Source organism: Zosterops lateralis (assembly GCF_965231275.1).
Source record: "Zosterops lateralis genome assembly, chromosome: 1".
NCBI lineage: Eukaryota > Metazoa > Chordata > Aves > Passeriformes > Zosteropidae > Zosterops > Zosterops lateralis.
In genome coordinates this window covers 684,712-712,663 of record NC_139762.1, presented here as the reverse complement: position 1 = coordinate 712,663, position 27,952 = coordinate 684,712, and the positions used below count along the sequence as shown (strand labels likewise).

At 48.8% G+C, this 27,952-nt stretch overlaps 1 protein-coding gene across 1 annotated transcript in view; it reads left to right on the top strand.

Moving 5' to 3' along the window:
• The window catches only part of SCAP (SREBF chaperone), a 62,884-nt gene that overhangs the window by 29,328 nt on the left and 5,604 nt on the right, over positions 1 to 27,952 (top strand). Inside the window, exons 5-18 of the mRNA XM_083878910.1 lie at positions 12,471 to 12,691; positions 14,114 to 14,219; positions 15,699 to 15,871; positions 16,539 to 16,665; positions 18,098 to 18,210; positions 18,864 to 18,958; positions 19,454 to 19,552; positions 20,542 to 20,766; positions 22,126 to 22,547; positions 23,501 to 23,683; positions 24,470 to 24,665; positions 25,704 to 25,819; positions 25,936 to 26,509; positions 27,433 to 27,518. Coding sequence (XP_083735036.1) covers positions 12,471 to 12,691; positions 14,114 to 14,219; positions 15,699 to 15,871; positions 16,539 to 16,665; positions 18,098 to 18,210; positions 18,864 to 18,958; positions 19,454 to 19,552; positions 20,542 to 20,766; positions 22,126 to 22,547; positions 23,501 to 23,683; positions 24,470 to 24,665; positions 25,704 to 25,819; positions 25,936 to 26,509; positions 27,433 to 27,518 — 2,736 coding nt within the window. The remainder of the gene's footprint in view (positions 1 to 12,470; positions 12,692 to 14,113; positions 14,220 to 15,698; positions 15,872 to 16,538; positions 16,666 to 18,097; positions 18,211 to 18,863; positions 18,959 to 19,453; positions 19,553 to 20,541; positions 20,767 to 22,125; positions 22,548 to 23,500; positions 23,684 to 24,469; positions 24,666 to 25,703; positions 25,820 to 25,935; positions 26,510 to 27,432; positions 27,519 to 27,952) is intronic.

Sequence of the window (27,952 nt, the reverse complement as noted above, 5' to 3'; positions counted from 1 at the left end):
CCTCCTCGTGGCACTGGTGTCACTGTGACATTGCTGAAGGTGGGAGAGCAGAGCCAGGCACAGATTGTCAGAGGAGTCTCACTTGTGAGGTGTTTTCCATGGAAAGGCTTTTCCTGAGACACCTCTGAGATCATTTTTCATGGGCACTCATATCAGTTTTGCACATAAGAGGTGATTTTTAATGTCCCCATTAATGTCCCTCTGTCCTTTCCAACTGATGAGCTCCCACTTCAAAGTAAAAACTCTTTTTACACCTGAAGTGGGGTCTTGATCTTTGTGCTGTTAAAAGAAAGGATATTAAATTTATCATTTTGGAGTGTCCACCCTGCTCCTCTCACTGCTGATTTGTCCTTTACCCCCAGCTGCTTCTCTTGGGGGTCATGTTTTAGAAATGCCATTTTTTCTCTTCAGATTTGCTCAGTTTTTTCTCTCCCTGCAGCTCCCCCAGCCTTGGCACTGACCTTCTGTCCATGTGTTCAGTCTCTCTCCTCCTTTATCCTATGGGACAATCCTCTGTTGCCAATTCCAGTCAGAAACAAGGAGCTCCCAGGCCTGTGTTGTGTTCTCATTATCTCCCTTGTCCTCTCATTGTATTCTCATTATCTCCCCTTGGCATTGCCCTTGATGAGCAGTGATGCAACACAGAAACAAAATTATCATTTTTTTATTATTATTATTCTTCGTACCACCAGAAAAAAATTACTTGAGCATTTAGACCCAAACCTTGGGGCAAAGTTACTTTTTTTGGGGGATGCGTTTGGATATTTCTAATTCTGAGATAAATTCTGCAATTACCTAAGGAGTCATTATGAAGTTCTTGTTGTTTGTTGCCAGTGACAAAGTTGAGCAGAAATATTTTTTTTTAATATGCAAACTGGCTTTGTTTTGTATTTTATTTTATTATATATCTTTATTATATATCTATATATTTTATTATATATTCCAGGAGGGAGCTGAAGGTTATTAAATGTACCTGGGCAGGGAATAAACACTGTGGGTGTTTTACCATTGGCTGCAGGTCTGAGCACTCACCTCTGTAAAATCCAGGAGTGACCTGGAATTTGTGGTTTGCCCCAATTGTGGGGTTTGGTGTCACTCTGCACCCACAACACCCCCCAGGGACACGAGCTGGGAGCGTGGCCTCGCAGATAAGAACGTCCCTGGGCTTTATCTGCAGCATGAACTCTGATCCCTGCCACGTTCCAGAGCTGATAAAACACAAACCATGATCATCTGGCTCTTCTTGGAGCCCTTTCCAGAGGCATCACTGCATCAGCTCCTTTAAATTTTCATTCCCAAAGCTTTTTTCCCTGTAAGCACCATTTTTTGGATTTTTTTTTTTTTTTTTCCATTGCTTTATTTTGGTAGCTGGGACTTGTCCAGCTGTCCTGCCATGCAGCCACAGGGTGCACATTGTGGAGGGAGTATTCACAAAGACAAATCATTTTTCCCTTTCTGTGCTCATTCTTTGTAGTTATTGTAGAAGAAATCTCTTCTGGAGAGGGATTTTACAAAGGCTTAAATTCATTTTCCATCCGGAAACACCTTGCTGTGATGTGCAGGGTCAGAGCCAGGCAGGGCTGGTGTCTGTTCTTCACCTGGATTTGCTCAGTGCACCTTTCCTGGGGTCCCACCTATTCCTGGATCCCAGGGGGGAAATGTCTGTGGGAACAACATCTCCTCCTTGTCACAGGAGCGGGGGCTTTGCACAAGTCCTGCTTTAGCCTCAGACTTTGGCAACAGTTTAAATTTAATGACTCCCTCTAGCCCACATGTTGTGGTGATGGCAAATGGGGTGTCTTTATAAAGTGAATTGTGTCTTTATAAAGTGAATTATGTCTTTATAAAGTGAATTATTTATTAAACAGACAGGAAATAACGGATGGAAGATCTTTATCACAATTACTCCACAGTATAAAACTACCAGTAAATTACAGAACAAACACAAACACTGCAGGTATCAAAGTATCTGTTAAAGCTGGAAAAAGAACCAGCATTAATTTGGGGTGAAATGGAACTTCCCAGGGAAATGAGGAGAATGTTCAGGTTCCTTCACTCAGGAAGTGAAGTAACCACAAGGCAAAGCAATGCCCCTGCTCAGGGGATGGACAGACAGACAGACAGACAGACAGACAGATAAATAGATAGATAGATAGATAGATAGATAGATAATGATTACTGATAAAACAAGTTTACAATGACAAGCTATAGAATTAAATCCAGAGTGTTCACGGTAGCTGAGCACAACCCAAACAATAATTTTACTTGGATTGTTACCAGTCTGTAACAGATCAGGATGTTCCCTGTCCCTTTGAGTTTTAAAAATATAGGGAAGATGGGATGTAAATCAGGACCAAAGAAAAGTCCCTGGAGTTAATTCTCAGTTCCAGGGGTTGGAGGAGTTCAGTGATGGGTCAGTGACTCCCTTCACTGCCATTCAGGGCTCTTAGTCCATCCCTCAGTGAAGTTCAGCATTTCACAAATCCCTGCTCATCAGATCAAGTGTTAGACAGCTCTGCAATAACCTGACCAAACGTGTGTGTGCTGCAGAACAATCTGTTACAGCCTCAGGGGAATCAGAGGTGCAGTGAAACTCAGATTGTTCCCACCTCCTGCACTGGGGAGTTTTATACCTTGTCCTGAGGAGAGAGGAAGAGGTGCACAAAACTGATTCCATAATCATATGAAAATTAAATTCAAGTTACATTCAGAGGGAAAATCTTTTCCACCCCCTGTGACAACCAGAGTGAAGACACAATCATTCTAAAACAATAACTCATATTGTTTTATGAGTTATTTATGTCTCACACTGCAAAACTTGTGGGACAAACCTTAAGCAAATATTAATCCAAACAAAAAAACTCAAATGTTCTAGTATCTTTGCAATACTGATGAAGATTTTACCCCTGTGAAGATTTGGGCTGTCTCACCTTCCAGAAGGAGCATCACTCCAGCTGGAGGAAGGCCACTGGAAAATATGTTTGGTGTGGTGAAGACAATACAGTGTTTAGGTTTTAATTTCAATAAATTTAATATTGAAAAAAAAAAGAAAAAAAATAACTTAGCCTATACCCTAAATCCTCCATCTTGCTTTATATATATATATATATATATATTACTACATACTAAAACCTTAAAATCTAAATTTTCCACCCTTTGATACCACACACTTCTATCCAAACCCCACAAGCTCAGGGCTGTCACTCAATTTTGAAGCCTTTTCCACGGCCTCAGGTCAATGCAGTGTTTTCCTGAGGCTCAGTGCCTGTCAGCACAGAAAATCTGAAATTCTCAGGGTTCCAACAGTGTAGAATTCCCATCATCCAGATGTTTTTATGACAGTAATGGGAAACTGAGAACAAATCCAGCATTGCTGTTGTTGTTGTCAGTGTCCCAGTTTGCAGGAGCTTTAGGTGGGAATTCCTCTCCCAAGGGTCAGGTAGAATTGGTTCTGTGTGTGCTGCATTAGAGGAAAACCAATAAAACCTCCCTTTCAAATTGTTCCCACCTACTGCAGTGGGGAATTTTATACTTTGCTTTTACTATAGTTTATTTTATAGTATTTTATAGAATTTTATAAAATACAGAATTTTATACTTTTACTTATACTATACTTTTATACAGTTTGGAATTTTACACTGAGGAGATAGGAAGAGATGCACAAAATTGGTTCTGTGTGTGCTGCATCAGAGGAAAAACCAGCAGAGCTCCCTTTTCTCTCCTTTGCAGTCGCTGTTCAAGGTGTTGGTGTGGCCACAGGTCAGGGTGGGTTGAGCTGCTGTGCAATTAATGACATTGTTCATTAATTACTGAACTTCACTTCAGAGCTCCTGAGCCTTGCAGCTTCAGCCACAGCAGTGGATCAGTTCCTGTGCTGTCCAGGGTGGTCTCTCTGTGTCCAGAACTGGATTTATTCCCCTGTGGGAGCTCAGGAGGGTCTGTCAGTGACTCCCTGTGATGGTTTGAAAGCAAAATTAATGAGAGGCTCCAAGTCAGAGATATCATTTAATAAGAAGAAAGGTAAAAAGGTAAAAATAAAATCAATGCAATAACATGAAGGAGCACTGACAGAGTCAGAACACACCCTGAGCAGGGTGGGGGGAGCAGTCCAGGGGAGGGGCTCTTCCTGAAGCAGTGATCCCACAGAAAGGTCTGGGAGCTCTGCTCCTCTGGGAATCCAGTGGCTCAGGGCTGCTTGTCCTGTCCCAAATCCCAGATTCTCTCCAGGTGGGAATGCTTGGCTCCTCCCCCTGGGCATTGGGAGCATCTCCCAATGGGATGAGGAGTCGTGCAGTGGCTCCTTGATGGCCCATTAAACAGAGAGAGCTCCTGGAGGGAGTTCCCTGTGAGTCCTGGGCAAGGCATTGATGGGCCATGAGCAGAAGAGCCCAAAGGAGGGGCCTGGGAAAACACTGCCCCACCTGGTTCCAACAGCTCATGGGGATGGGGATGGAATAAATACTTTGTGTACATCCTACACTGCAACCCAGGAGGACACTCCCACAGCCCTGCAGGTCTCCCCAGCCCTTCCCCGGCTGCCCCAGCACCTCCTGGGCTGTGTCTGTTCTGATATCCTTTAGTTTTCTGAGGATACCCTTGAGCACCCCACGTTCCTGGGGATGAACCATAAAAACCTGATAAGATTACACACAAAACCTCTCTAACCTAGTGAAAGTTAAAAGTGCTTTGGTTTATGTTTATTGCGACATCGGGAGTCTAATCTAAAGTTGTGCCCACAAATTTCAAGGCTCTTTGTCCTCTATTTATTTCCCAAAGTCTGACATACACAGAATCCTCATACATTTGCATAATCCCAGCATCACCCACTCCCCACTTAGTATTAAAATGAGGTTAAGAGCCCTTCACGCCTGTGCAGTTCTCCTCTTAAATTGGGTTGGTGGTCCTGAATTGGGTCAGTGGTCAGGAAAGTCTTCATCACAATGATATTTCTACCTTCATGACCTTTTGGCACAATCCCATCTCTCCTGCTTTGGGATCAGTCAGTGCTGAGTCCAGGTGCAGGTCACATCCCATTGGTTTCCATTTGTCCCTATGATGGTCCATCTATTTAATTTCCTTCTATAAACACAACTAAAACAAGCACATAACACCAAGAAATGCATCACCTCGCTCTGCCTTAATCATCTAACAATATTTTGTTTTTCCTAGCTTGCATTCTAATCGATATAAATTGCTTTTAGCTCTTGGCTAAAATCTTAATTCATTAAATCGGTGCGTGTCCATCCCGGCCGCCGCCACGAGGGGGCGCTGCGGGGCAGCCGGGTGGGAGCAAAACACGGACTGGAGCTCAGATCTGGAATGGAGTCTCCATCTGTGTGCCCTTAGAACGCACAGAATCCAAAACATCGGGCCTTGATCGCCCTCAGGGTCATGGGTACCTCATAGGTGTCCTTACAGGTGCCTCACAGGTGTCTTCACAGGTGTCCTTAGAGGTGCCTCACAGGTGCCATAACAGGTGTCTCACAGGTGCCTCACAGGTGTCCTCATAGGTACATCACAGGTACCTCACAGGTGCCATCACAGGTACCATCACAGGTACATCACAGGTGCCTCACAGGTACCTCACAGGTGTCCTCATAGGTACATCACAGGTACCTCACAGGTGCCATCACAGGTACCTCACAGGTACCTCACAGGTGCCTCACAGGTACCTCACAGGTGCCATCACAGGTACCATCACAGGTGCCATCACAGGTGACCTCACAGGTGCCTCACAGGTGTCCTCACAGGTGTCCTCACAGGTACCATCACAGGTGCCATCACAGGTGACCTCACAGGTACCTCACAGGTGCCTCACAGGTACCTCACAGGTGCCATCACAGGTGACCTCACAGGTACCTCACAGGTGCCTCACAGGTACCATCACAGGTGCCATCACAGGTGCCTCACAGGTGTCCTCACAGGTGCCTCACAGGTACCTCACAGGTGCCATCACAGGTGACCTCACAGGTACCTCACAGGTGCCTCACAGGTACCTCACAGGTGCCATCACAGGTGCCTCACAGGTACCTCACAGGTGCCATCACAGGTGCCATCACAGGTACCTCACAGGTACCTCACAGGTGCCTCACAGGTACCTCACAGGTGCCATCACAGGTGCCATCACAGGTACCTCACAGGTACATCACAGGTACCTCACAGGTGCCATCACAGGTACATCACAGGTACCTCACAGGTGCCATCACAGGTGCCATCACAGGTACCTCACAGGTGCCATCACAGGTGCCATCACAGGTGCCATCACAGGTACCTCACAGGTGTCCTCACAGGTGTCCTCACAGGTACCTCACAGGTGCCATCACAGGTACATCACAGGTACCTCACAGGTGCCATCACAGGTGCCATCACAGGTACATCACAGGTACCTCACAGGTACCTCACAGGTGCCATCACAGGTGCCATCACAGGTACCTCACAGGTACATCACAGGTACCTCACAGGTGCCATCACAGGTACATCACAGGTACCTCACAGGTGCCATCACAGGTGCCATCACAGGTACCTCACAGGTGCCATCACAGGTGCCATCACAGGTACATCACAGGTACCTCACAGGTACCTCACAGGTGCCATCACAGGTGCCATCACAGGTACCTCACAGGTACATCACAGGTACCTCACAGGTACCTCACAGGTGCCATCACAGGTACCTCACAGGTACCATCACAGGTGCCATCACAGGTGCCATCACAGGTACATCACAGGTACCTCACAGGTACCTCACAGGTGCCATCACAGGTACATCACAGGTACCTCACAGGTACCTCACAGGTGCCATTGCAGGTGTCATCACAGGTGTCCTCGCAGGTACATCACAGGTACCTCACAGGTACTGGGCTCACCTCACTGTCACTGCCTTTCCCACCTGCAGGTTGTCCTGAAAAGTTTCCATTTTATCATTTGTAGTTGTTTAAAGAGACAAAGGCTCAGGAAAGCTCGTGGAACAGGGCTAACCTTTGGGCCATTACAGTTATTTATATTAAATTAGAAATATATAACATTTTATATATATATATAAAAGTATATTATATAATACATAATATATATTATATTATATATTATATATAACGTATTATATTAGTTATATTACATTACATTTCATTACATCACATTACCTTACATTGTATTACATTATATTAAATTACATTATGTATTTTATATATATATATGTAAACACATACATAAAATTAATAAATAACTTTATTTATTTATTTATTTATTTATTGCATTTGTTATATCTGATACCAGTTATTTATTCTATCTGATATAACACAAAGGGTAACCTTTTGTCCCAGCCAGATTCACGTGGCCTAAGGCTAATTATATTATATTATAAATATGTTATATTGCATTACATTACATTACATTACATCACATTACATTATATTACATTATTTTATGTATTTTTATATATACATGCAAACACATGCATAAAATAAATAATTAACATTATTTATTTATTTATTTATTGTAGTTGTTATGTCTGATATCAGTTATTTATTCTATCTGACATAACACAAAGGGTAACCTTTTACCCCAGCCAGATCGACATGGCCTAAGGCTAATTATATTATATTATAAATATGTTATATTGCATTACATTACATTACATTACATCACATCACATTACATTATATTACATTATATTATGTATTTTTTATATATACATGCAAACACATGCATAAAATAAATAAATAATGTTATTTATTTATTTATTGTATTTGCTATGTCTGATATCAGTTATTTATTCTATCTGACATAACACAAAGGGTAACCTTTTACCCCAGCCAGATCGACATGGCCTAAGGCTAATTATATTATATTATAAATATGTTATATTGCATTACATTACATTACATTACATTACATTACATTACATTACATCACATTACATTGTATTACATTATATTATGTATATATATATAGATGCAAACACATACATAAAATAAATAAATAATGTTATTTATGTATTTATTGTATTTGTTATGTCTGATATCAGTTATTTATTCTATCTGACATAACACAAAGGGTAACCTTTTACCCCAGCCAGATTCACATGGCCTAAGGCTAATTATATTATAAATATGTTATATTGCATTACATTACATTACATTACATCACATCACATTACATTATATTACATTATATTATGTATATATATACATGCAAACATATACATAAAATAAATAAATAAGTAACGTTATTTATTTATTTATTTATTTATTTATTTATTTATTGTATTTGTTATGTCTGATATCAGTTATTTATTCCATCTGACATAACACAAAGGGTAACCTTTTATCCCAGCCAGATTGATGTGGCCTAAGACACCACTTTATCAAACCACTGACACGCTCCACAATCCCATTTGCTTGGGGATAATAAGATGTATGAAAAACCCATTTAATACTTTATTTTTGGCCCAATCCTGCACTGTCTCACTGGTGAAGTGTGTTTTCTTATCACTCTGAGTAGAGTCTGGGACAGGGGACAGGACAATTGGTCACTGAGTCCCCAGACTGCCCTGGACAACCCAGAGACCACTCCCATCCCTTTAGGGTTTACCTGTAACCACAGAGTGTCTTCATAGGCACAGGAGAATCTCTTTGCCAAGAGCCCCACAGCATTTTCTTATTTTGCTCTGTAAAAGCAGTGCCAGGTCTGGATGATTTTGTTCCAGTCTCAGCTGGCACTGGGGACACTCTGTGAGAATTGCCTTGTCACATCTTCCTGCTCAGTGCCAGCCCCTGCTTTGTGCTCCAGAAAACAGATTTTTTTTTTTGTCCAGTGTGGCCTCATTTCATTGTAACCACTCACCCAATCCACACCAGTGGAGTTGTGGAGCTTCCAACTGATCAGTTTTTACCTTTCTGATTTTTGTCAGCTGATCCATTTTGTTGTTGCAGTAAATCTGTAAAGTTTGGTCATTGCATGAGCTCTGACCCATCCTGTGTGGGTCTGTCCATGGGATTGAGCCTGTAACACCAACCACTTCCCATCTTCCTCCTGCCAATCCTCTTTTCCCTTCCCTTGTCACTGCAGTGACACAACCCAGGGGGTGTCACAATCCACACAGATTGTCTTTGTTTTCCCCTTTACTGCCAGCAATGCAGCCTTTAACTCTCCCACTTGTGCACTTCTAATTCCTTCTTCCTCTGCCTCCACTGCTGTTTCAGTGTTCAGAAAAACTGCTCTGTACCTGCATTTCCCATCCATGCATTTGGTGAGGCCTCAGAGAACCAAACATCTTCATCTTCAGAGTCTGAGTGACTGTGGAACAGAACCCTGATGGTTATTTGGGTCTTGTGGCTCTTTCTGTCACATATTCCAGTAAGTCCCATATTGAGCAAAATCCCATTCAGCTGTTACAGGATCACTGGGATGAGCTGGCACAAGTGATTGATGTTTTTAACTCTTGTATCTTTGTGTTTTCAAAGCTTTTTTGTGGCTCTCAGGCCATTCCCAGTTTGGGATTTTCCTCATTAATGTGTACAAAGGTCTTGCTATTATAGAAAATCCAGGAATATCCCAAAGTATCTTTCGAGGTTCCTTTTCAGTAGTGGGGGTTGATAAAACATCTAATTTTTAGATATGTATCTAATTTTTAGATAAAATCATTATATAAAATAATGATTTTATCTGGAATTGCAGCTTAGCCTGCTGCTCTCAGGTTCCCAGGAATTCCACCTCTTTGGAGGGGCCTCTAAACTGAGGGCACTTCTATCCCCTCCCCATTTAATTTATTCTGTATATCCTGTGCTGTTCTTACTGCACTTTCCCTCTCACCTCCTGTCAGCACATCATCAATGTATTGACCAATCTGTAAATAAACCTGTACTCCTTCCTGAGCTTTTATTTGCTGGAGTTCATCCAAACCCTTGTGTGCTGTGCTGGGTGAGTGCATAAAGCCCTGAAGGTGGATTGTGTTCCTTCCCAGGTGAATGCAGATTTGAGTTTATCTTCTTCCTGAATTGGGACCATGAAAAACATCTTTACTGTGCCAAGCTGCCTGCAGAATATCAGTGAGGTTTGCAGTGTTTGGAGCTGCTGCAGGGAGGGGTTCTGTGTTAGCATTAAACCTTTGATTATCAATTGTTAAATGCCAGTTCCTCTCTTCTTTCATCACCTGTCAAACAGAGGAATTGTGAATGAACCCTAAATATAATGACTCTTTGTTCTAAATCTTTAATTACATCATTTATCCCTAGTTTGGCTGCAGGAGGCACAGGGTACTGTTTAATGTTAGTTAGAAACAGGTAAAACTGGAGCTGTTTTTAAGAGATTGATTTTCCTGCCCTTCCCAGAAAGATTATTCAGGGTTGGGTGGTTTTTTTTTTTTTTTTTTTTTTTTTTTTTTTTTTTTTTTTTTTTTTTTTTTTGTTGGGTCCAAAGGATCAAACATCCCTGGCTGATAATTGCCAAAGTTTCCCTTTAAGGATGTCATATCCTAAAATGTTTTCTTCATGATCTGCCACCACAAATGTGTGTGAAGTCACTCACTTTTCCCCAGGTCACCATAAACAGACTTTGGCAGTGTAACAGAGAATACTTTTTCCATCAAAGCCAGTTAAATGAACTTCTCTTTTTAAAACCTAAGTTAAGCTTTTTAGCATCCTTGGGAGTAATTAAAGAGGTCTGAGCTCTAGTGTCAATTAAAAATTATAAAGGCTGTCCAGGGAAGTGGAGAGAAGATTTCTGTTTGGGGAAATGTTTGTCAGTCAAAAATGCATCTCCCAGACCCCCCTTTAGCCGTGAGGTGTTTTTGGGAGATGCCAGAGCAGTGTTAACCTCCTGGAGCCAGAATAACTCCCTACAGACAATAAAAATAATTCCCTGGGAGACACTTGTCCTATCTGATTCCCTGAGCAGGGGCCAAGCTCAGATCAGCTCCTGGTGGGGTGAAATGTCCTGTTAAACTGGTCAGTCCCAAGAGCTGGTCTGGCACTGACCCTTCCCACCAGGGCCAGTTGTAAACCCAGCAGAAACCCAGAAAGCTGAGAATTAATGGTTGATAAGGATTATATCACACACAGGTTCCTGTTCACACCAGTTACACCTGTGTGCAACCTCTACGGAAATTAATTCTGTCCACACAATGCAGAGGAATTGGGAAAACACCACACCCTGTGCAGACACTGAATTTTGGTGTATTTTAGGGTACTCAAAGGATCCACCTCAGGAAGGCTGAGCAGGATTCCTGTGAAACATCCATTGCATGTGTGGAGAGGGGTTTGAGGTCTGGAGGAATTCCAGAGAGAGTTTCTCTGTCAGGTGGAAGTGTGGGACCAGAGAGGGGTGAGGAGTGAGAGCTGTGGGCTCAGACAGCACCCAGGAATGCTGATGGAGTTCTGGAGTTCCAGGAAAACCCATTTGCTGTTCTCAGCTGTGAGGAGGAAGAGCAGTGACACCTGAAGCAGCTCCCCTGTGATGCTCCTCTCCAGAGCTTTGCCTTTGCCTTGGCTGGGTCCCACAGCCCCGTGTTTGTATCAGGAATGGTGTGGCCAGCAGGAGCAGGGAGGTCGTTCTTCCCCTGGACTGGGCACTGGTCAGGCCACACCTCGAGTGCTGTGTCCAGTTCAGGATGGACATTGAGTGCTGTGTCCAGCTCTGGCCCCTCAGTTCAGGATGGACACTGAGTGCTGTGTCCAGCTCTGGCCCCTCAGTTTGGGATGGACATTGAGTGCTGTGTCCAGTTCAGGATGGACATTGAGTGCTGTGTCCAGTTTAGGATGGACATTGAGTGCTGTGTCCAGTTCAGGATGGACATTGAGTGCTGTGTCCAGTTTAGGATGGACATTGAGTGCTGTGTCCAGTTTGGGATGGACATTGAGTGCTGTGTCCAGTTCAGGATGGACACTGAGTGCTGTGTCCAGTTCAGGATGGACATTGAGTGCTGTGTCCAGCTCTGGGTGTCTCAGTTTAGGGTGGACATTGAGTGCTGTGTCCAGCTCTGGCCCCTCAGTTCAGGAAGGATGTTGAGATGTTTGAACGTGTCCAGAGGAGGCAACAAAGCTGGTGAAGGGATTGGAAAACAAGCCATATGAAGAACGACTGAGGGAGCTGGGGGTGTTTATCCTGGAGAAAAGGAGACTCAGAGGTGACCTGATCACTCTCTAGAACTCCCTAAAGGTGGTTGTGCTCAGCTGGGGTTGGTCTCTTTCTCCAGACAGCACTGACAGAAGGACAGGACACAGTCTTAAGCTGCTCAAAGGGAAATACAGGTTGGATATCAGGAAGAAGTTTTTCACAGAAAGAGTGATTAAATACTGGAATAGTCTGCCTGGGGAGGTGGTGGAGTCACCATCCCTGGATGTGTTTGAAAGGAAACTGGATGTGGCACTCGATACCATGACCCAGTTGAGGTGTTAGGACTGGGTTGGACTCGATGATCTTGAAGGTCTCTCCCAACCCACACATTCTGTGATTCTATGATTCTGTTTGCCTTTCAGCTCGGGGGTGAGGAGCCTGGAGGAGGTTTGCCTGCAGGTGACAGACCTTCTGCCCGGCCTCAGGAAGCTGCGGGATCTGCTCCCCGAGCACGGCTGCCTCCTGCTCTCCCCGGGGAACTTCTGGCAGAACGACCGCGAGCGCTTCAACGCCGACCCAGATATCATCAAAACCATCCACCAGCATGAGCCAAAGACCTTGCAGACGTCAGCCACGCTCAAAGGTGAGCCAGGAAAGCTGAGAGCTGCCTGCAGCTTCATTGTTATTCCATCCTCACTGATTCCAGCTCCCGGATTGCTGATAGTGCCAATTTGAGCAGTGTTTTGTCCTTCGCAGCAGCCGAGGCTGCCCAGGCTTTGTTGTCTCTCATTTTGTATGTTGGAGCCCTGATCTGTATTTGTGAGAAGTGAACAAATCACTCAGTCAGGCTTCTTTCTGCAGGTAAAAATAGCAGGGTTTTGTTCCTCTCATTCTACACACGTTCCAGCCTGGCTTTTCCCTCTGTCATGCTCAAAGGCAGATAAATCAGCATTCATCCTGCTCCCTTGTGTGTTCTAATTCCTCGCACACAGCCCGAGCTGACAATGGATAGCATAAATGTATAAAAGTATTTTTATCTTTTAATTATAAAAAAAACCCCCTCTGATTACTTGTGGGATCATTAGTGGTCCCATAAAGCCACAGGAAATGCTGGTTGAATCCTGCATTTTTAAAGGAACTTCAGAGTTCTGGAAATGTATGCTGTACTATATTACATGTCTGAAAAGGGGTTTGTAGCCCTATAGGAAGTTTCCTTTAAAGGTTATTTATGGGGGAAACACAGAGCCTGCCCCAGGTGTCACCCCATCCCCAGAGCACAGGAAATTCAGGATATCCCACAGGATAAGAGCAGCCATTCCCCCTGGGGCTGCTGACAGAAAACTCCTTCCCTGTAGAAACATCCGTGACTTACAGGGACAAGGGACTCTGCAGAGCTGAAATATTCTAGAATATGTGGGTTTATTGCAGGGCCGTGGGTAGAAAGGGCTTTGCCTTCAGCCACCAGCCTGGGCTGGAGGGAAGTCCCAGAGAGAGAAGGAGAGAGAGCAAAGAGGGTTTGGGGGTGAGGAGAGGGGAGAGAGAGCAAGGGGCAGGGTCAGAGTGCAGGGGGAAGAGCAGGGAAAGGAGAGCGAGGTCCAGAGAGAGCCAGGTCCTGGTTCCAATCCATTCTATCTCCTTTTGTGATGAATATTCTAATTTACACTGACCAACCAATACAAGACACAAAATCCTATAGAATCTCCACACAGCCTATAAGAACTACTACATTACCACACTGTGTTATATTTTAAACTCTAAAAATGACTCTTTAGACTTTTCTGTTTTGCTGCATTGACCTTTGGGTCCCTCAGCCAGCAGAAGGGGATTGTTCAATCCAAAGGGATTCTCCTCCAGCTGCCCAGGCTGTTGTCTTCAGGTTATAGAGTAACTAAGGCTCAGTATCCTACAACTCAAAGTAACCTTCCATTTCTATTTCAATTACAGGTTTCATATTTTCAGAATCTTTCGCTAAACAATCATATTTATAAGGTTTCCCTGATTAATCTTTCCCAACACCTCCCTGTGTGTGTGTGTTTGCTGTCCCTGACATCCCCTGTCTCTGCAGACCTGCTCTTTGGGCTGCCTGGCAGGTACAGCGGGGTCAGCCTGTCCAACCGGCGCCGCGTGGTGTCCTACACCGTCACCCTGGGGCTGCAGCGCTACGACTCCAGGTGAGGGCTGCTCCGGGCACCCAGGGCCTCCTCCCCTCTCCTCCTGCCATGGTTTTCTTTACATTTCCTCGTGCTTTGGAGTGTCTTGTATACCTGAAAGTGCTGTTCTGGGGAGAAAACTTTACAGTAATAAAATATTGTTATGATTTGGGATGGCTCAGATAACGACACGTAGAACTCCGGTTCTTCAGAGGGCTTAGATCAAAGATTTATTTTATTTTATACAGTGTTTCGGTACAGTCAAAATGATTGGTTATTTAGAGCAGCACCTCTCACCTGTCTCTTACAAACAAGCAAACAACAAATTAGAAAAATGTCAGCTGCTAACGGTTTTCCACCTTAATGGTTTTTCACCTTTCAAGGATTGTTTTGATTCCTCCTTGCGATTTCCCAGGTGAGAGTGGGAGTGTTCTGTATTTGGCTTTCCCACAAGCTTCAAACCACTGCCTGGAGCTTAAAAATCTATGTTCTGACCACTGTCAGTTCCCACAGTAAAATACTCTCAGGTCTCAGCTCCTCTTTACAAGCAGTGACTGCACATCCAGAGCTGCCAGGGGGAGTTCCTGTGGCATCCAGGGCTCCATGGCTCTGATTAGACTGAGTTCCTTGTACACAGACTGGTTTGCTTTCCAGTAAGCACTGGTTCAACTGGTGAAAACACTTCGGCAGTGTTGGCCAAACTGGTGGGGATTGAGATCTGAGGGCTCTGAGCTGCACAGAATTCCCCAGGGGATCCCTGGGATGGAATTGGCAGCACAGGAGTTGAAACTTGCTCTCCCAGAGCATTGAGCCCTGAGAGCCATTGTGTGGCACCTTCCATCAGGCATTTTTACACAGAATTCTGTAATTCTGGGAAAATTCTGTGAGTGTTTGAGGCCATGGCGTGTTCTGTTTCACTGGTCCTGTTTGTAGTTTAGGAGTTTTTGTTTTAAATAAAGTTTTGGCGAGTCTGTCCTAAAGTGACATGACCCTTAAAATAAATGGGAAGCTGGACAGGAGCAAACAGAGATCCAATCACTGTGATTAATGCTACATTCTCCATTTATGTCGTCTAAAATGGCAGGTTATATACTCTTCTAGATAGTTTACAAATACAGATACATTTTCATTGGCACACAGCACAGGAAGAATATAAACAGATATTGTTTCACTTGTTCCTTAAGGTGGCTAAAGGGTTCACACTAATAACTATATCTATTAACACCTAGAAAACCCACTATCTCCCATTAACACTTTAATTTTTAGCTGCTCCACAGTCTTCACAGTTGGCCTTGGTGTGGGGTCCAGGATGGGTAATTCAAACCTAATTCAAAAATATCTACAGCGCCCAGCAAACCTTTGTAGAAATCGAGGTCTGGGTGGTTGGGGACAGAAAGGAGCAAGGCCTGGAGACATGGTGGAGCCATGGATCTTCCTCCAGCTGCTCTTTGGGAAGGGCTGAGTGGCTGTAGTTGTGATGAAGCTGCTGCTGTTCCCCAGGTTCCTGAGCAGCCTCCGCTCCCGCCTGAAGCTGCTGCACCCCAGCCCCAACTGCAGCCTGCGGGAGGACAACGTGGTCCACGTGCACTTCAAGGAGGAGATCGGCATCGCCGAGCTCATCCCGCTGGTCACCACCTACATCATCCTCTTTGCCTACATCTACTTCTCCACACGTGGGTCTGGGGGCTCCTGGGTCTGTCTGTAACACCACCACACTTCACACCTGCTTCAGCAGGAGACATGGTGTTGGGATTGTATCCTGAATTGTCATGGAGAGAATTATTATCTGTTTACCTGTTTAATTGATCCCTCTTAGCCAGTGTGGTGTTATTGCTCGTGATTCTCCTCCCCAGCTGGAGGTTTTTCCTCATCCCTGGAAGTGTCCAAGGCCTGGGACAAGTGGGAGGTGTCCCTTTCCACAACAAGGGCTGGAATAGAAGGATCTTTAAAGTCTTTCCAACTCAAAATATTCCACGATTCTTTGATATCTTCCAAGTTGTTTTCTGTCCCAGGCACCCTTAGGTGCCACAGGAATGCCTTTTCCCCAGTTTGTTTCATCCATTATCAGCCAGATCAGACACATGCTCTGAGCTGGTGGGTTTAGACCTCTCTGGCTACATTTCAGTTTGGTTTTTCGCACCTCAGTGCAGTGCTGGGTCTGGTGTGAGCTGTCCCCTGTCCCACCCTTGTCGTGGGAGGCTCTGCATTCACACAGGAGCTCTGCAGTCCCTTCCCCTGTGGGCTGGGGGCTGTGGGGTGACCCCAGGGCCGGTCAGGATGAGGCTGCTGTCCCTGTCTGTGCTGTCCCCATTTGTTGAGGTGGCCGTGGCTGTTTTGCAGGGAAGATCGACATGGTGAAGTCCAAGTGGGGCCTGGCTCTGGCAGCAGTGGTGACAGTGCTCAGCTCCCTGCTCATGTCCGTGGGGCTCTGCACTCTCTTCGGCCTCACGCCCACGCTCAACGGCGGGTACGTGCCTTCCTTCCCTTCCCTTCCCTTCCCTTCCCTTCCCTTCCCTTCCCTTCCCTTCCCTTCCCTTCCCTTCCCTTCCCTTCCCTTCCCTTCCCTTCCCTTCCCTTCCCTTCCCTTCCCTGACCCCATTGAGTTGTGGTCCAGCTGTCTCTTCCCTGAGTGGGGGGCTATAAAATGCCTCCCCTTCCTTTGTTCTACCTCTTTCCCCCCTGGAATTTTGCCTGGGACAAAGGTCTTGGGGAAAGGACCTCTTTTGATATCTCTATCTTGTCCTTGGTACAATTCTCTCCAAATCCTCCTAATAACTGAGCTGGTTAAAGCCCCCGGAGGAGGGCAGAGATATATTTATACACTGGGGAAGGGGCTCCTGGGCTCTCTGCTGGCCCTCAGCACCATCAGCTGCTCTCCAGGCAGGCAGGGGAGCTGTTCCTCTGCTGGCCAAGCCTCCTGGAGGTGCCTCACTGCTGACTCTGTGAGCCTGAAGCAGGAGGGATTACTCAGATAACACGTTATCTCTGGAGCTGAGCAGGTTCTCCCACAGCCTCTCTGTTCAGAGATTCCCATCCCCAAGGAGCTTCTCTCCCATCTCTGTCCTGTGCTGGTGCTGCCTGCAGGACTCACACAAGTTATGAGCTGAAAATGCTTTAATTAAAGGCAGCCCTGAGTTGTTCTTGCTGAATTTTGGGCATGAACAAGAAGCTGCCCATGAGAGGCTGACCTGTGTTGGTGGTTTTATCACTCACTGTGGACATTCACTGACATTCCCCCCTTCCAGTGTCTGAGGGAGCCTGCAGGGAAGCTGGAGAGGGATTCTTCATCAGGAGCTACAGGGATAGGACAAGGAGCAATGGTTCAAACTGAAAGAGGGGAAATTTAGGTGAGATAGACAGAAGAAATCCTTCCTGTGAGGGTGGTGAGGGACTGCAGTGGATTTCCCAGAGAAGCTGTGGCTGCCCCTGATCCCTGGAAGTGTCCAAGGGCAGGCTGGACACTGGGACAGTGGAAGTGTCCCTGCAAATGGCAGGGGGTGCAATGGGGTGATCCTTAAAGGAGATGGGACAAGCTCCCTGCCCCTCTGTGATGTGATTATCCACCCCCCAGCCCCTCACAGGGTGTGCCAGGTCCATCTCTTATTGTACCCAATGCTGGAGAGCAGAGGGCTCTGTCCCCACCCTGGGAACACCAAGATTGATTTAGTGGTGCTCCACAATGGGCATTTCCCAGGAATTCCTGCAGCTTTGCAGAAATGCTGATTCCTGCCCAAGGCAGAGGAAACACAAACCTTTTCCTTGCACAGTGTGACACTGAGGGAAGGGATTGGGGCACAGGGTGGTGTCTCCTCACTTTGACTCCCATATTGTGTTTGCTCCTCTTCCCTTTCCTTTTTCCCCATGGATCTCCTCCTCAGTTCTGCCTCTGTTTCCTCCAGAGAGATATTCCCATACCTGGTGGTGGTGATTGGCCTGGAGAACGTGCTGGTCCTCACCAAGTCTGTGGTGTCCACACCTGTGGACCTGGAGGTGAAGCTCCGCATCGCCCAAGGTGAGATCCTGCCCTGGGAAAACTGGGGAAAGCCAAGGCTGGGAGAGGGGGAATGGTCTCATCCAGCTTTGATAGAAACAAGGTGGCTTGTGCAGCCTTTTGTTTTGAATTCCAAGATCACAATGCTGTTGTTGTGGGTGCTGCTTTTTTGGGATTGTTGACTGAAATGGGTTAAATAAATATAAAAAATATTAGTAGGGGAGAGCTGGGTCTCCTGGTGTGGATATTGAGCATTGTCCTCAGGTCATGGATATCAGAAGTGCAGAACACAGTACAAAATTCCCCTGAATGTGTGACAGAATTATCTTTTCCATTTCTATGAATGCTCTGTGCCTGTGGAAGGATTTCAGTGTGCTCACACCGTGGATAAATGGGGTTTGTAATCTTCAAAGCTGTTTCTAAACATCAGAGAGAAGAGATTCTAGAGCAATGCTGATTTTAGCCTTAAAAATACAAATGGTTTAGATCCTAGATGGGAAACAGGACTCAGAACTTCAGTCGACTTTTGCACTGGGAAATTTTAGCCTGGAAGGGCCTTTTTAGCCTGTTGCTGTAAATTCCTGGTTTTAAAGAGGGGAAATGCAGCTCCTTTTGCTGCTTTCAAGTCTGGCACAGTGAAGAGGCTCCCCTGAGCTGTCCTTGCCCTTCCCCAGGCCTGAGCAATGAGAGCTGGTCCATCATGAAGAACATGGCCACGGAGCTGGGGATCATCCTCATCGGATACTTCACCCTGGTCCCGGCCATCCAGGTGAGTGGGGCTGCTCTGGGCAGGCAGGACACAGCCTGAGGCTCTGCAGGATCACAGAGCCAGGGAATTGTCTGGCTTGGAAAAGTCCAGCTGTCCCCAGCACTGCCAAGACCACCACAAACTTGTCCCCAAGTGCCACAGCCACAGCTGTTAAATCCCTCTAGAGATGGGGACTCCACCCCTGCCCTGGGCAGTTCTAGTGCCTAATAACCCCTTTTGGGGAAGAAAATGTCCCTAATTTCTAATCTAAATCTCCCCTGGCACACCCTGCAGCCTTTTCCTCTCATCCTGTCCCTTGTTCAAGGAGAGCAGAGTCCCAGGGTTTTGATGGATTGTGGCCAAAAAGAACAAAAGTTGTGAATTAAAATAAATATTCTTGGCTTCTCACGTGGACTCATCCAGCGCTGAACTCTCAGCCAATACAAGAGATGGATGATGAGGTTTGTCAGTGAAATTCTGCTGAAATGAGAATTGATCCCTGTGTCCCACCTGCAGGAGTTCTGCCTCTTTGCCGTGGTGGGGCTGGTGTCAGACTTCTTCCTGCAGATGTTCTTCTTCACCACGGTGCTGTCCATCGACATCCGCCGCATGGAGGTGGGTCTGGGGGACAGGGGAGCACTGCCCCAGTGTCTCACTCCCTAAAGAGAAAAAAAACCCCCACAAATTCACTGAGGTTGGGAAAGGCCTTTAAATCATAGAGTCCAGCCATTCCTCACTGTGTTCACTCCTGACCCACCTGTTCCCAGGTGCCACATCCACATGGCTGTTAAATCCCCCCAGGAATGAGGACTCCAGGGCTGGACAGCCCATTCCAGAGAGAATTTTTTCCTAATATTTAATCTAAACTTTCCCTGGACAATTTGAGGGTATTTCCTCTTGTCCTGAGCTGGTAAAGTTTGGTTCTGTACTTGCTTGGTTACACACAAAGGGACTGGGAACAGAACACTTGAGGGAATAGACACTTATAGGAAAGACATGGAGCTAAAAATGTGGGAGCAAATCCAGAGGAGGCATCAAATTGATCAGAGGGAAGGAGCAGCTCTGCTGTGAGAGAATTGGGATTGTACAGCCTGGAGAAGGAAAGCTTAGAGACCTGCTTGAGGCCTTCCAGGACCTGAAGGGAGCCCACAAAAAAGATGGAGAGAGACTTTGGACAGGTTAAGGGGGAATGTCTCCAAGCTGACAGAGAGAAGGTTTACGTTGGATATTAGGAAGAACTTTTTGAGGGTGAGCAGGCCCTGGCACAGGGTGCCCAGAGCAGCAGTGTCCAAGGCCAGGCTGGACAGGGCTTAGGGCAACCTGGGATGTGGAAAATCCCTGCTCATAGCAGGGAATGAAACTGGGTGGGCTTTAAAATCCCTTCCATCCCAACCATTCCATGATTCCCTGAGTTTATAAATGCACCAATTTGGGATAACAGGGCTGGAAGGTGACACAGCCACCACTACAACCCTGGGGGAAGAATCCTTCACCAGGGATCCCTCACCCTCTCACCTCTCATCCCTTCATCCCTCACCTCTCATCCCTTCATCCCCTCACCTCTCATCCCTCACCTTTCTGTGTCCTCTCTGTCTCTGTTTCAGCTGGCTGACCTGAACAAGCGGCTGCCCCCCGAGTCGTGCCTGGCTGCAGCCAAGGCCCCGTGCCGTTCCCGGCCCCCAGCCCTGCGCCCTGCAGCCCCACACGCCCCACACACCCCCCACACCATCACCCTGCAGCCGTCCTCCCTGCGCAACCTGCGCCTGCCCAAGCGCCTGCGCGTCATCTACTTCTTCGCCCGCACGCGCCTGGCGCAGAGACTCATCATGGTACGTGTGGGGTGGGGCTGCTGGGGATGGGGGCACCCATTGGGGATGGGATGGCACCTACAGGGGATGGGATGGCACCCACAGGGGTTGGGATGGCAACTACAGGGGATGGGATGGCACTGCAGGGGACAGGATGGCACCCACAGGGGATGGGATGGCACCCACAGGGGTTGGGATGGCACCCATGAGGGTTGGGATGGCACCTACAGGGGATGGGATGGCACTGCAGGGGACAGTGGGGGGCACCTACAAGGGATGGGATGGCACCCACTGGGGACATGGTGGCACCTGCAGGGGACAGGATGGCACTGCAGGGGATGGGGTGGGACCCACAGGTGCTGGGTGGCACCTGCAGGGATTGGGATGGCACTGCAGGGGATGGGGGGACACTGCTGGGGACAGGGGGCACTGCAGGGGATGGGGGCACTGCTGGGGATGGGATGGCACTGCAGGGGTTGGGGGGCACTGCTGGAGATGGAGTGGTACCTACAGAGGATGGGATGGCACTGCAGGGGATGGGGGGGCACTGTAGGGGATGGGATGGCACCTACAGGGGACGGGGTGGCACCTACAGGCGATGCGGTGGCACCCCTGCCTGCCCCTGGGCACCCACAGCAGCGTGGATGGCACCCACAGCAGCTGGGATGGCACCTACAGGGGACAGGGTAGCACCTACAGGGGCTGGGATGGCACCCACTGGAGCCTGGATGGCCACCCTGCGGCCACCCTTGGGCACCCACAGCAGCCAGATCTGACACCCCTCCATGCCCTGGTTCCCACACCACTCTGGTGCTGCCCCATGGGATCCAGAAGCAAATTTCCAAGGCTGGCTGAGTCCTGAGGTGATTTTACAAGCAGAAGTCACAGTTTGTTCCTGCACATGTGGACTAAAGGTGTTCAGGAGATACTTTGCTCAAGGTTTCACTGCAGCCACACCACGCCTGGTCCTGCTTGTCTCCTCAGTCTGTTTTGGATCTCCCTAATGGAATTACAGGGATCTCTGTGTTCCCAGCCGAGTCAGCAGCACTGTCAGTCTGATTCAATCTCCACACAGTCCCAGAGCAGTGGGTCCTGCACTAATGTGGACCCAAAACCCCAAACTGAGCCATTCCAGCCCTGTTTGGAGGTGCCAGACTTGCTGCTCCCAACTGCCAGCACAGAGTCTCCTTCCTGCTGTGCCTTTGGGGAGAGGAGTTGTGTTCTGACCATCACATGGATCACAGAAAAGTGTTGTCCATGTCCTGTGTGTGCTGGGCAGTGCTGCAGGTCTCCCCCAAGGAGCAGAGCTGGCAGTGAGGCTGCAGAAAACGTGGGCTCAGCTCAGGCTGGCACTGAAGTGTCTCTGCTCCCCCCGCACAGGCCGGGACGGTGATCTGGATCGGAATCCTGGTTTACACGGACCCCGCCGGGCTCCGCACCTACCTCACCTCCCAGGTCACCGAGCAGAGCCCCCTGGGGGACACGGCTCTGCCTCCCATGCCCGTTCCCGGAGGGGTCCTGCCTGCTGGGGACCCCAAGGTGGACCTGTCCGTCTTCCCCTCGGAGCCGGTGCAGCTGTCGGAGAACCAAACGCAGCAGCAGCGGGAGCAGAAGGCGGGGCTGGAGCAGAACCAGCACTCCTGGGCCCAGGGAGCCCAGGGCAGAGGGAACAACGGGCAGGTGGAGCTGGGAACGGAGGCAGAGGTTACCTGGGGAGCAGAGGATGAGGAGATCTGGAGGAAGCTTTCCTTCAGGCACTGGCCAGCTCTCTTCAGCTACTACAACATCACCCTGGCCAAGAGGCAAGTGGGCTGGCGTGGAGTGCCACGGGCACTGGGATGGGGGCAGCTCACCCCAGGAGTTTGTCTTCCTTCTGTCCTTCCTTCTGTCCTTCCTTCTGTCCTTTGTGCTCCTGACTCACATAATCTGTGGGGCTCATTCCTGCTGTGTTTGGGAGGAGCTGCTCAGCAGCTCCCCTGGGGTGAGCAGAGCTCACAAACCCTCCAGGGCTGTTCCTCTGGGAATCAGGGTTGTTTCTCTCTCTGTGCTCTTGGGTGTTTTGTGTGCTTGGTGTCTTGTGTCTTCCTTGTGTTACCCTGGAAGGGAAGTTTGAAATTTTGCAAAACAAGAAAAGGAGGATCAGAGGGACTTTGTGGCTCTGCACAAGTCCCTGCCAGGAGGGGAAACATGGACAGGAGGAGAGGGAACGGCCTCAGGTTGGGCCAGGGGAGGTTCAAGTTGGATACTGGGAAAATTCTTTCCCCAAAAGGGCTCTCCAGCTCTAGCACAGCTGCCCAGGGCAATGGGGCAGTCCCCATCCCTGCAGGGATTTAAAAACCCTGTGGGTGTGGCATTTGGGGACATGATCAGTGGTGCCCTTGGCAGCACAAGGAGGAACAGTCAGATTTGATAATGTCAGAGAACTTTTCCAACCTCAGCAATTCCACAGTTGTCTGATACAATCATCTGTAAGTGATGGAAATAGCACATGTGAGGAAGAGACATCTGAGCTGAGGAAGCCTCTTGGTGAGCCCTCCCAGCCTGCAGAGCACAGGAAACTTAAGATTTTTATTAAATTCATGAGATCCACTTGATCTCATCAGGACTTCCTTCCACCACTGGAAGGATTAAAACCTGAGGAGTAATTTTAGATTAGAATATTTCCAAGGAAATCTTCAGAACAGCTGAAATTACGCACTGAAATCACGCTGAGACCTGCCCAGTGACCCCTCCCCGTTATCCCTGTCCCCCCCAGGTACATCAGCATCCTCCCGGCCATCCCCGTCACGCTGTACCTGAAGCCGCAGGAGGCGCTGGAGATGCGGCACCCGCAGGAGGCGTCGCGGTACCAGCCCCTCCTGCCGGGCAGGCTGGACCAGGCGGCACAGCCCGAGCACTCAGCACAGCCCCGAGGACACCAGGATGTCACCCTGTACAAGTAAAGTGTCCTGTCACATCCCCCTGAGCCTCTCACAGCCCCTCTGGGCTGTTCCTTCTGCTGGAGCACCAAGGGAGCTCCCAAAGCTTCAGTGTGTCAATGCTTGGGATGCTGCAGTGCAAAATGAAATGGGTTTTCCATCAGCTGAGGGCAGGAATGGGCTGGGCATGGAGGCCTTTAGTGTTCCTGCTCTAATAAGGGGCTGGTCAGTGAGTGATGAGGACAGAAAGTCAATTTGGGGGGTTAAATGTGATTTCATAGAAGCCCAGAATGGTTTGGGACCTTGAAATAATCCAGTCCTACTCTGTGCCATGGGCAGGGACACCTTCCACTGTCCCAGTTTGCTCCAAGCCCCACCCAACCTGGCCTTGGACACTGCCAGGGATCCATTATCCATTTGATAATGATTTATTGGGTGTTGGATCAAACTCTGGTGCAAGGAGCTTCCCTCCCTCCAGACAGGACAGCTCACAACTCCCTGCCTGAATCTGCAAGTGCTGAACACATTGGGTTATCCCAGTCCCCAGCTGGTCTTTTCTTAAAATCTTAGTTGCTTGTTACTTTCCTTACTGAAAAGTCTCAAAATCTTGTTGAAAGATTAAAACTCCCCCTTAATTCCCAACAAATCTCTGTAATTCATTGAAAAGCTGTTCTCATCTGAGAAATTCAGACCAGCACATAAATAATCCTGGCACAGGACTTTCCAAATGGACTAGAAATTTGATTTTTTTTTTTTTTTTTTTTTTTTTTTTTCTTACCTTGTTGTTTGTGTGTGTGTCTCCCCAGGGTGGCTGCTCTGGGCTTGGCCTCGGGGATGCTGCTGGTGCTGCTGCTCTTCTGCCTGTACCGGGTGCTGTGCCCCAAGAACTACGGGCAGAACGGGCCGGGCCGGCGGCGCCGCGGGGACCTGCCCTGTGATGATTACGGCTATTCCCCTCCTGAGACTGAGATCGTGCCCCTGGTCCTCAGGGGACACCTCATGGTAGGTGTTTTAACTCTCCAGGGGAATTGTTTCTCCCTTCTGACCCCCCTGGTTGTGGTCCAGCTGTCTCTTCCCTGAGCAGGGGGTTATAAAATGCCTCCCCTTCCTTTGTTTTATCTCTTTTCCCCCCTGGAATTTTGCCTGGGACAAAGGTCTTGGGGAAAGGGCTTCTTCTGAGATCTCTGTCTCGTCCTTGGTTTAATTCTCTCCAAATCCTCCTAATAACTGAGCTGGTTAAAGCCCCCAGAGGAGGGCAGAGAGATATTTATACAGGTTGGAAATAAATACATAAGGAAAGGGTGTTGGAGTGTGAAATTCCTGCAGCAGCTTCTCATCTCTGCCTGGGATTTGTTCTCTGCAATTCCCACCATCACCACCTCTGGCTCCATTCCCTGCTTTGCTGGGAAACCTCCACATTCCTGAGGGACAAGGGACAAGTGGATGTGGCACTGGGTGCTCTGGGCTGGGTGACAAGGTGGGGATCACTCACAGATGAGTCTCAGTGGTCTGGGGAGCTTTTCCAACCGGGATCAGTCTGGGATTCTTCCTGTTCTGAGATGAAACAAAGCTCTTGGGCTCTCATCCAGACAGATGAGTTTAAAATGCTGTGTCTCCCAGAAAAGTTGTATCTCTGCTCCTGATCCTGCCTTCAAACTGGGACGGAGTTTTTTAGGGAAGGCAGGACAGATGGAGTCTGTTGGAGCAGTCCAGGGCACACTGAGGTCTCTGGGCAGAGATCCTGGAATCTCAGAATCACAGAGTGGTCTGGGCTGAAAGGAACCTTGAAAATCATCCAGTGCCACCCCTGCCATGGGCAGGGACACCTTCCACTGTCCCAGGCTGCTCCAAGCCCTGTCCAACCTGGCCTCAGACATTTCCAGGGACATCCACATCCTCACCATCCCTCAATTCCCAAACCAGCCAGTTTTGACATAAAATCCATCATCCCTGCAGTTCCTCAGCCACAGCAGGCCGTGGTCAGGATCCAGAGGCCTCAGTGGTGCCCCCCTGAGCTGTGCCTGTCCTTCCTTCCCCCAGGACATCGAGTGCCTGGCCAGTGACGGGATGCTGCTGGTGAGCTGCTGCCTGGTGGGGCAGATCCGCGTGTGGGACGCGCAGACGGGCGACTGCCTCACCGTCATCCCCAAGCCCAGGTATGGCCTGTGTGTGTCCCCACAGCCCCACATCCCCACAACCCCACAGCCCCACAGCCCTGTGCCCCAAAGAGCAGCCCCCAGCACAGGGAGCTGAGCTTTGTCCCTCCTTCCAGGCTGCGCAGGGACAGCAGCGGCATCTTCGACTACCAGGAGGGTTGGGATCCCAGCCCGGATGGGAAGAACGGGCTGGAGGACTCTTTTGAGAGCAGCCACCAGCTCAAACGGCTGCTGGGACCCCCTCAGCCCCCCTTGTTCTGCGACCAGCCCGACCTCACCTCCCTCATCGACACCAACTTCTCTGAGCACGCCAAGGCGGCCGAGTCGGAGCCGCGGCTGCGGGCCGTGGGCGCTCGCCACAAGGACTCTGGCTACGACTTCAGCAGCCTGGTGGGGAAGGTGTACGAGGAGCACAGCAGCTCCAGCTGCAGGAACATGAACTTCCCGGGGCTCTCTGCCCCACACGGCCCCGCCGGGCTCTGCGGGAGCAGTGGCCGCTCCCCGGGGACGCTCTGCGGGGACGAGGGCGGCTGCTCCGGCCGCCGGCGCAGCCTCGGGGACGAGACCTGTGCTGGGTGTGACACGTCCTCGGCCCTGCCCTCCTGGGGAGGGGACCTGGAGAGCTCCATCTGGAGCCTGGAGCTGCAGGGCAACCTCATCGTGGCTGGCAGGAGTAACGGGAAGCTGGAGGTGAGGAGCAGGGACACGGTAATGGGAAGGTGGAGGTGAGGAACTGGGACACAGTAACAGAGGTGGAGATGAAGAACAAGGACATAGTAATAGGAAGGCAAAGGTGAGGAGCAGGGACACAGTAACAGGTGGACATGAGGAACAGGGACACAGTAATGGGAGGGTGGAGGTGAGGAATGGGGACAAGAGTAATAGGTGGAGATGAAGAACAGGGACACAGTAATAGGAAAGTAAAGGTGAGGGGCAGAGACACAGTAACAAGTGGACATGAGGAACAGGGACACAGTAATGGGAGGGTGGAGATGAGGAATGGGGACAAGAGTAATGTGGAGATGAAGAACAGGGACACAGTAATAGGAAAGTAAAGGTGAGGGGCAGAGACACAGTAACAAGTGGACATGAGGAACAGGGACACAGTAATGGGAGGGTGGAGGTGAGGAATGGGGACAAGAGTAACAGGTAGAGATGAGGAAGAGGGACACAGTAATAGGAAGGCAAAGGTGAGAAGCAGGGACACAGTAACAGAGGTGGACATGAGGAGCAGGGATGCAGTAATGGGAAGCTGGAGGTGAGGAACTGGGACACAGTAACAGGTGGAGATGAAGAACAGGGACTCAGTAATAGGAAGGTGGAGGTGAAGAAAGGGGCTGCATCAATGGGGAAATGGAGGTGAGGAACAGGGACACAATAACAGGTGGAGGTGAGGAACAGAGACACAGTAGCAGGTGAAGATGAGGAGCCAGGACACAGGAATGGGAAAGTGGAGATGAGGGGCAGGGCTGCAGTGATGGGAGGCAGGAGGTCACACAGCCCAGGGAGCTGAGGGGCTGAGCAGAGCACAGGGAGCTGTTCAGGATCCCAGACCCCCCCTGTGGCCAGTTCTCCTGTGTCCAGTGTCACCACAGTGACCCCTCCTCCCCCAGGTTTGGGATGCCATCGAGGGGACCCTCCGCAGCAGCAATGATGAAGGACAATCTGGCATCACTGCCCTCGTCTTCCTCAACAACAGGTAACTCCTTGTGCTGGTGCTGGAGATCCCCAACCCCAGCAGCAGAGACTCAGCTGGGATGTCTCTTCCTTAGAATCAGTGTCATGGAATATCCTGAGCTGGAGGGGAGCCCCAGGGATCATGGAGTGCAACCCCTGGCCCTGGCCAAAACACCTCAAGAACCCCACCCTGTTCCTGAGAGCTTTGTCCAGACAAAGCTCTGGCAGGATTGGAGCTGTGACCATTCCCTGGGAGCCCATTCGGTGCCCAGCCACCTTTTCTTGCTATCCACCCTCACATCCATCTGTGTATCCACCTCTCACCTGCTTTCCTGGCTCCAGGTCTGCTCCAGCAGCCACTTCTTGCCAGCTGCTGAATATCCAGAGGGTTTCAGGGCTGGGAGAGCTTTGGATCACTGTTGTTCCAGAGACACTGCCCTTGTCCAGTCCATTTGG